The sequence below is a fragment of the Seriola dumerili genome, unplaced genomic scaffold, assembly GCF_002260705.1.
Source record: "Seriola dumerili isolate Sdu_G_001 unplaced genomic scaffold, Sdu_1.0 BDQW01000155.1, whole genome shotgun sequence".
NCBI classification, from domain to species: domain Eukaryota; kingdom Metazoa; phylum Chordata; class Actinopteri; order Carangiformes; family Carangidae; genus Seriola; species Seriola dumerili.
Genome location: NW_019174410.1, coordinates 19,546 through 28,004, shown reverse-complemented (window position 1 = coordinate 28,004; position 8,459 = coordinate 19,546). Strand labels below are relative to the sequence as shown.

At 45.7% G+C, this 8,459-nt stretch overlaps 1 protein-coding gene across 2 annotated transcripts in view; it reads right to left on the bottom strand.

Moving 5' to 3' along the window:
* Positions 1-3,349: 3,349 nt before the first annotated feature.
* oma1 (OMA1 zinc metallopeptidase) overlaps positions 3,350-8,459 on the bottom strand; it is a 9,840-nt gene continuing 4,730 nt past the window's right edge. For both annotated transcript variants that reach the window (XM_022751453.1, XM_022751454.1), the window contains 4 exons: positions 7,892-8,020; positions 7,688-7,762; positions 6,958-7,107; positions 3,350-4,820 (listed from right to left, as the gene is read on the bottom strand). In XM_022751453.1, coding sequence (XP_022607174.1) covers positions 4,494-4,820; positions 6,958-7,107; positions 7,688-7,762; positions 7,892-8,020 — 681 coding nt within the window. In that variant the 3' untranslated portion in view covers positions 3,350-4,493. The remainder of the gene's footprint in view (positions 4,821-6,957; positions 7,108-7,687; positions 7,763-7,891; positions 8,021-8,459) is intronic.

Below are 8,459 nucleotides of genomic sequence, written 5' to 3'. Positions count from 1 at the left end.
CTTTTGCACTTCTGGTTAGATACTAACTGCATTTCGTTGTCTTAGTACGTGTACTCTGTGCAATGACAATAAAGTTGAATCTAATCTAATCTAATCTAATATGTTTGTCTGAATTTTATAAGACATNTCCTCTGGATATATATACCTGTACAGCACACACTTGCACTTTAACTGCTCTTTTGCACTTCTGGTTAGATACTAACTGCATTTCGTTGTCTTAGTACGTGTACTCTGTGCAATGACAATAAAGTTGAATCTAATCTAATCTAATCTAATATGTTTGTCTGAATTTTATAAGACATGAATAGTATAGTATAATAGTAAAATGCAACCTCATTAAAACAGCCTAGCTTGTTACGACACATTTGTGTGTATTGTATGTATTGTGTGCATTCCTGAAAGTAAATTCAGATTTTATGTTTATAAACTGTTTGGTTGATGGTGATAAAAAGCCAATGTCTTTGGGTTTTTTTGGGTGTTGTTTTTTTTTTGTTTTTTTTTGGGGGGGGGTTGTTGCGTCCCCACCAACTGTTCTGACTGGAATTTGTTATTCTGAGAAGGGACTGACGATGACCTTGTCCTCATTGCAGTGTGGTTTAAGAGGCTGCTGGGGAAAGCTGTGGTTTCCAGAGCCCAGAGAAAAAAACATTCATTTAAAATAATATACAGTAATAAAACCTCTGCACATTAAAATGTCTAAAAACAGCTAGACCTATGATTTTATTTTGTTGAGTTGTGTACTTACATTATCCCAAACGCTTGCCTGTCAAAAGCGTCAAAATTGATTTTTTTTTTTTGAGTTTTAAGCCACATTTATACAATACATTTTTTAGATCTTGGTTGTTTATCACTATATATATTTTAACTGGATGAAGGATTTTAGTCAATAGACGTCTAAATCTTAAAATATGAGGGAAACAAGCTGAGCAAACGTCAGCAGCAGTCCTGTGTCTGCCGAATGGCACCAGAGACAGATTCTTAAAGTGACGCTGTTTTATTCAGTGTTTGTTTCTGGATTTAATTTGAGTTTTGAAGAGGACAACACCTCTGCAGATAATTTAGCTCCTGGAAAAAAAAACTTCTGAACATCTGGATCTTAAGCTATCAGAGAAAAAAAGCATCTCAGCTGCTCTGGGATCATTTTTAACATGAATGTGTTTTATTCTGTGTTTTCACCAGTTATAATCACCATGTGAGGACACCTCTGTGGATAATGCAGCTCCCAGTAAAAACTTCCTGAACCACAGACACTAAAGGAATCCTACCTGGGAGAAGCTGACTGTAATGGCGGCCATGATGGTGAAGAAACCATGATCCCACCAAACTCCATCTTTTGCCGTTGTTTAGATTGAGAGACCTCTAATGGCAGAAACCAGAGTGTCACTTTTTATTCATCAACAGCCGAAACTAAATCGTTGGAACGAACAGTTTAAGGTTGTAAGTATACAAATATTTATAAATGTCATTAAGACTCAGCGACACTAAGAATATTCTGTCTGATTGAACTACAGCAGCTGTATTTGGCCTTTTAAAATAACTGCTAATATTGCTGAGGTTACTCAGCCCAGCACTCAGGTGACCTGAAAGAGGATTTCCATCGTCCCCTGGCCTCTTTGAAAAGCTTTTTGCTAATCAAAGTTATAGACAAAAGCAAGAAAGAATGGGTAATCTTTATTTTTCCACAGGCCCGCTGCTTTAAACCCTTCCAAATCTAATTCTGACTCATTAGTAAGCCTCTGGAGTACTTCTGTCTCCTACTGCAGACACAACCTCTGAGACTAGCATGCGAGCGTGTGTGAGACAGCATCTTTAATTACCCAGGTAACACAGCCAGATGCTCCATCACTCTGGCAATGGCAGTGATTAAAAGCAGTAAAATATTCATTTCAATCAGACACCCACATGCCACATGTATAATTAATGCACAGTGGAAGGACACAGCAACTTTTACCACAACCACACACACACATACACACACTTCCATCACCATATTCCCTCTACTCGCTGCAGCCAGCTGCTGCGTGTGTGCTGAGGCGGATCCAAGAAATGGAACCGTGGATGAGCCACTTCGAGCAGCACTCCACAGGGAGGTCAGAGGGTCGCCAGACTGAATTCTGGGACATCATTCAGCCACCTACACAGCAGATGTGTTGAGTTGCTCTCTCACTGCCCCGACTCTCTCTGGGAGTGTTTTTGTTGGAGAAACAGCATCTTGAGTTTGCCGTCTAGCGTGTACTGTTCTCTCCTCTCTCTGTCGTGGGTGTGCTGCCTTCACCGCTCCCGCTTCGGTTTCTCAACGCCGCTCCGTTGTCAATACCTTCAAATACCTGCGAGCAGTTTGTCGGAGAGCTCAGAAGCAGTGTGATGTCTCTGGTGGGCGGAGGAATATACAAACACAAAACAGACTCAGACTTAAGGTGAATTTACAGACACGAAGTAGACATCTGATTTCTGACTCAGTTCGTGGAACAGATCTTATCTGCCCGAGGGTGAACAGAGAAACCACAGAAAAAGACTTTTCCATCCTGAGCTGAAATATATTAAAAATCAAATATTTTATTATTTTATTTAAATGTAAATCACACCAAAGGAATGCGCTCTTTCAGGCGCTTGAAATGAAATCTTTTCTTTTCTCCTGTCAATCCCCATGGTTCCACTTTGTCTGTTTTCTATTTCTGTCCTTCCAATCCATCTGACTGCTGTCTCTTTGTTTTCCTTGATTAAGCCCTCTGTTGCAGCATTGTTTAGACTCCAGCAGTAGGCTACAATTACTCAGCTGTGTGTGTGTGTGTGTGTGTGTGTGTGTGATGTGTGTGTGTGTGTGTGTGTGTGTTGTATCACGCTCATTACAATTACCTCTGGGTGTGAGTGTGTCATCTGTTGCCTGCTCATGTTCCAGTTTTTCTCCGAGTGGTGAGGGAGCTGCATCCAGATGCCTCAGCGTGCACCAACAGGCCAGGAAATGGGGAAGTCTGTATTCGACTGAATGGAAGCCGTGCATCCAGAACTCCTGACAAAGGCCAGAGCATGTGTCACCAGGAAGAGGAACCTCACGACCTCTCAGGTCGACACGCTTCCTTTCGTCTCGGCTCAAAAGATGCAAAAACATCTTGTATTCAACAAGCAAGAATGAACACACACACACACACACACACACACACACACACACACACACACACACACACACACACACACACACACTCTTAACTGGTTGGTGTCACATAGACTGACTGACACTCAGTGACATAATACATCGTGTTTGCATAATCCTCATTTCTTTTTTTTTCATCCATGTGAATTTTAGTAACTTGCAAAAGGAAAACAGACAAAATACTTTTTTTTTCTTCCCAAGTTTTTATTTTTTTTACCTGCCACTTGCAAACTGAGCACATTTCTGCTGAGATGCTGATATGAAAAACCAATATTACTTTGGCTTTTCATTGCACTGTTTTGCACAAAACCAATCACTGGCCACTTACTCTAATGCAGCAGACGCACTCTAATATAAACCTTCCCTGTTTGCAGGAACACAAAGCTTCCAGCTGATACAGCTTCAGCACGACACAAATAAAATCATTTATCCCAAATGAAAACACAGGAGTAGCTTTTTGATTTCACAACACAACCAGGTGTGTTTGTACCAGTACACACACACACACACACACACACACACACAAAAGATTACCAAGATATGAACCATAACCGCCCCCCCTCATTGTGTGGCTGCTCCTGCAAGCTGTTGCTGCTGTAAATAAGAATGTTTTCTCAGTCAACTTGCCCTGTTAAATAAGATTTTACAAAATCCCATGAAAGATTTCTCAGAGCTTGACGGAGGATATTGGCATTCCTGTGCAGAAGGCTGTTTTAAAACCTGTAAACAACACGGCATAAATTCACACAATTATGTCCCTCAGGCTGGAGGATGTGTGTGTGTGTGTGTGTGTGTGTGTGTGTGTGTGTGTGTGTGTGGCATGAGAAAGTAGTAGTCATAATGAGAATGTAGATGTCCTCCGCCCGTCATGGACACACCCTCCAACACACACACACTTCCTCTCATCTGCTGCCGCATGTCGATGAATAATGCACATATTAATCTTGCAATGTATGGAAGCTTTACTAATTAATTCAGCATTTCCCTGTTGGAGGTTATCTAATTAATGTGGCATCTTTGCAGTCACTGGCCATGGAAAACATTCTCTGAAGTTCGTCATCAGGGTGTTGCAGTAGAGGAAAAGGTCAGGAGGGCGTTGACTCCTGATTTAAAATGACCACCAGCCGCTCCTTTTCACACCATCACCCCGAGCTCCACCCTCCATTTTGCTGGCACCCTGAACAACCAGTAGGAGAGCAGCGTCAGGAATCAACCCATTTACCACCTGTGCACCGACCTCAGAGCCCCGACACGTCAATGATTTAACGTATTTCAGCAGCAGTGAACAGTCCGGTCCAGTCAGTGAAAAGCTGCACAAGTTTGTGAGGATTCAACGCCCCCGTCAGCTGGTCTGCACCCCGACCTGTGGTCCCACGCCCTCAGTGGGAGCGGGGACGGGGGCTGAAGCTACATCCGGGACTGGACCGCCGCTCTCTTGATCCACGCTTGGGGAAGGAGGAGGTGCAGTCTGGGCGAGCAGAGCTGCAGGCAGCGGAGTGGGGAGTGAGGCGGGGCTGTGGGGCAGGTGGGGCTTGCTCGCCACCTGTGACCCTCCTCTCCCCTGGTCCTTGGCGTTCTGCAGCAACACCTGGACGCTCTTGGAGAAGACAACACGAGGGTCAGCAGCAGGTAGAGCAGGACAGACGCAACTTTCCCTCAACTCCAGAGCCTGGACAGAGACATGAAGGACACACAGGGACGGTCACTAAACTCATTATAAACACTGTGTCATGAATGTGTCACTGGTTTAGTACTAACACTTGTTGTTCAGTGTAGGGGGGGGGGGGAGACAGAGAGAGAGAGAGGGAGAGAGGGGGAGAGAGAGAGAGACAGAGAGAGAGAGACAGAGAGGGAGAGAGAGACAGAGAGAGGGAGAGACAGAGACAGAGAGAGAGAGGGAGGGAGACAGAAAGAGAGACAGAGGTAGAGAGAGACAGAGACAGAGAGAGGGAGAGAGAGAGAGAGAGAGAGAGACAGAGAGAGGGAGAGAGAGACAGACAGAGAGAGAGGGACAGAGAGAGGGAGAGAGAGAGACAGACAGAGCGACAGGGAGAGAGAGAGAGAGAGAGACAGAGAGAGAGAGAGACAGACAGAGAGACATAGAGAGAATGTGAAGGACCAGAGACAAGAAAAGAAGGAAACAGATGCCCTGAGCTGAAGAACAGAACACGGCACCACAGAGAGAATCAGGGCTACCAGTTAGCAGCTGTGGTAGTGGCTCTACTGAGGCACATCTGTGCTCCGAGCTAAATGCTAACACATCTTAGTCCAGGTGTGTTAGCATGCTAATGTCTGCACTGAACACAAACTACAGCTGAGGATCGTGTTGACGTCAGTGGTTTTGTAGCTATTTGGTAAGAAATGTTAAATAAGTAGTTCACCTTAAATTAAAGGGTTCTTACATACAAACAACAAAATACCCAAGTGTCTGTGTTACTAGAACAGTGTCAGCTCTCTCTGTCATGACGCCTCTCTGTCGTAGAGCACAGAGATCATTCGGCCCACATGCTGAAAACTTGAAGCCTACTTTTTGAAATTCTTCAACACAGCCACGAGACTCTGAGCACATACGTGCACTTGCTTTCCCTCTCAGCAGGGTCTCCCTCTCCTGCCACCAGTGACTTAATGCGCTTTGCTTCAGGATGATGAGCGCACTAATGGAGGCGGAGTGCCCTCACAAGAGTTGGGTTAACTAGCTTGATGCTGTCACCCCTCCAAGGTTAAAAACATCACATTATGCATCACTCTATCACTCTCACCCGACTGAGCTCAGATGTTAAGTGGCTCATATGTGCTGCTATGTTGGATCGGATGAACTGGTGGTGAGGAGAGGACTGCAGATAGCAGATCCAGAGTTTCTCCACACACACACACACACACACACACACACACACACACACACACACACACACACACACACACTCTTCAGGCCAATGAATCCCCCAAACAACAGTCTTCATCACTTCGCTGCCTGTGGATACAGACTGATGCTGGAGGTCAATCTACCACACAGGGATGTGATATGATGCATGGGCCCATGCATACAACACACACACACACACACACACACACACACACACACACACACACACACAACGACACAGGCACCTGATGGACAATTAGTGGTTTACCCATCTGTTCGTCTCTGGCGCTCGGAGCGTCTGACGGTGAACCGACAGTCCGACTCACACTCAAGGTTAAAGCTGCTGCTGCCTGATCGATTTTTAATCTCTCTCTCTGGCTCCGACACAAACACACACACGCTCATGTGAAGACGTAATGATCGCTGTTGCTGACGTTTACCATAACAGTTGCTGTCTTAACTGCTTGTTGATTTCCTTCTAGCCTTGAGGTACCATTGACTGTCTCACCTCGGTGCCGGCGCAGTGTGTGTGTGTGTGTGTGTGTGGGGGGGGGGGTGCTGTCTCCTTTCAGGTCCTCAACTCAAAAATGTAGTTAAGCTGATATCCAGGCCCCGGTGTGGCCACATGTTTTTCCTGTCTTCCTAAACCCCTGCATCTTTTCCTCTCCTCCCCAAGTCCCTCCTTCCTCTCTGCCCCCCCCACCACCACCACCACACACACACACACACACGTCTGCAGGTGGATACACATCTCTCCAGATGCTTCATTAGTTCTATTAAGACTCCTCCGGCTCCTACAGTGGCAGTGTTTCTCTGCTCACAGGGATCAGAGTCTCCTGCTTTAGACAAACAGGTGTTGTATGTGTTCATTTAAATAACTGAACTTTATTGCTCCTGTTAACCCATGCTGTTATTTGGACTGAGCAGGACTGTGTGTGTGTACCTGTGGTATGAGGCCGTCCAGCTGAGTGAACCTGTTCCTGTGTGACGGGTGTGTGGACAGCCACTCGGGGAGGGCGGGCTCTCCCGTCAGCTGCTCTCTCAGCTCCATTTGCTGCCAGAAAACGGGGCTCGCTCGCACATCTGCACACGCCTGGGAAGGACACACACACACACCCCACGGACTCAGAAACACAAACACAACGTGGAGTCCCTCTGTCTCGTGCTGATGAAAATCCTCACCACCCCGTCATGTAAGGCGAGTTTAGTTTGACAACAGTGCCCCCTGCTGCTCAGCAGAGACATTACAGAGAGCAACAGTGACAGAGGAGCGTAGTAGTGATTACAAAAACAAAAAGGTTTTAAACAAGTCCTTCATCATCGCCAGTGAGTTCGAGCGCTGTGATCATGTTGAAGGGGTTGAAGTCGTCACGTGCTGCGTGTGGTGAGAGTTACGCCTGATGATGTCAGGACACAAACACACTAAAGCTTGAGAAATATTGTATTAACTGTCTGTTTTAATGATGCTCTCTAGTTGGGAACTGATATTGTCTTTCTGTTGTTTCTTTCTTTTTTCTTCAGATGTTTGTATTAATATTTTGTTTTTCAAAAGTCAGTTTTTAAAAAGAGGAGGTGATACAGACACATAAATCCATGGAGTGCTCCTTTAAGAAATACAACACTAGAGATGATGATGATGAAGATGATGATGATGATGAAGATGATGATGATACCTTAGCAGCCAACTGCAGTCCGACTCTGTCGGCCTCGGCCTCAAGTTTGCGACTGTAGGGTCGGCTGAACATCAGCTGAGGGAGAGACAGACAGTGTGACACACAGCAGACTTGTGTTGCTGCCTGGGCAGCGGACGTGTATGCACGTGTATGAAGTGTGAAAATGTTTTTATAAGACAGGTAACAGTCTGGAGCGAGTCACACCTTGGTGAGCTTGTCCTGTACCCAATGTCCCAGCAGCGCCAGGCTGTCTCTAGGACACACGGCCCAGATGGCCGTCAGCAGAATAAGGGACAGGAGGTCCACGACGTGAGACAGACTGGCCTCTTCAGCCTGCGGGAGGAGAGGGAGAGAGGGGGAGAGGGGGAGAGGGAGAGAGGGAGAGAGGGAGAGAGGGAGGTGGGAGGGAGTAGGGAGGGAAGGAGGTGGGGCAGTAAAGGTTTAGGATACAACAGAAAGAGAATGAGAAAAATAAGAGGCAAAAAGTTTTGGGCGGTGAACGAGACAGCTGGAACATATTGATTGTTCCCATCTATTTTAGTGGAACTTTAACTCTGTAGCAGATTTAGAGGTTTTAACAGCCAATCCAATAGAGCACACCTACTGGGTAATACCGAGCCCATCGATGCTCATTCCCTTCATCTAATTAAAATCTCCTTCAAGCATTTCCTCCGAGGACGTTTAAAGTCTGGAAATACCCACTTCATTAGACGCTGTTTTAGAACAAGAGGAATGGGCTTCTATTGGCCGAGTAAAAACAGCCATCAGAGGA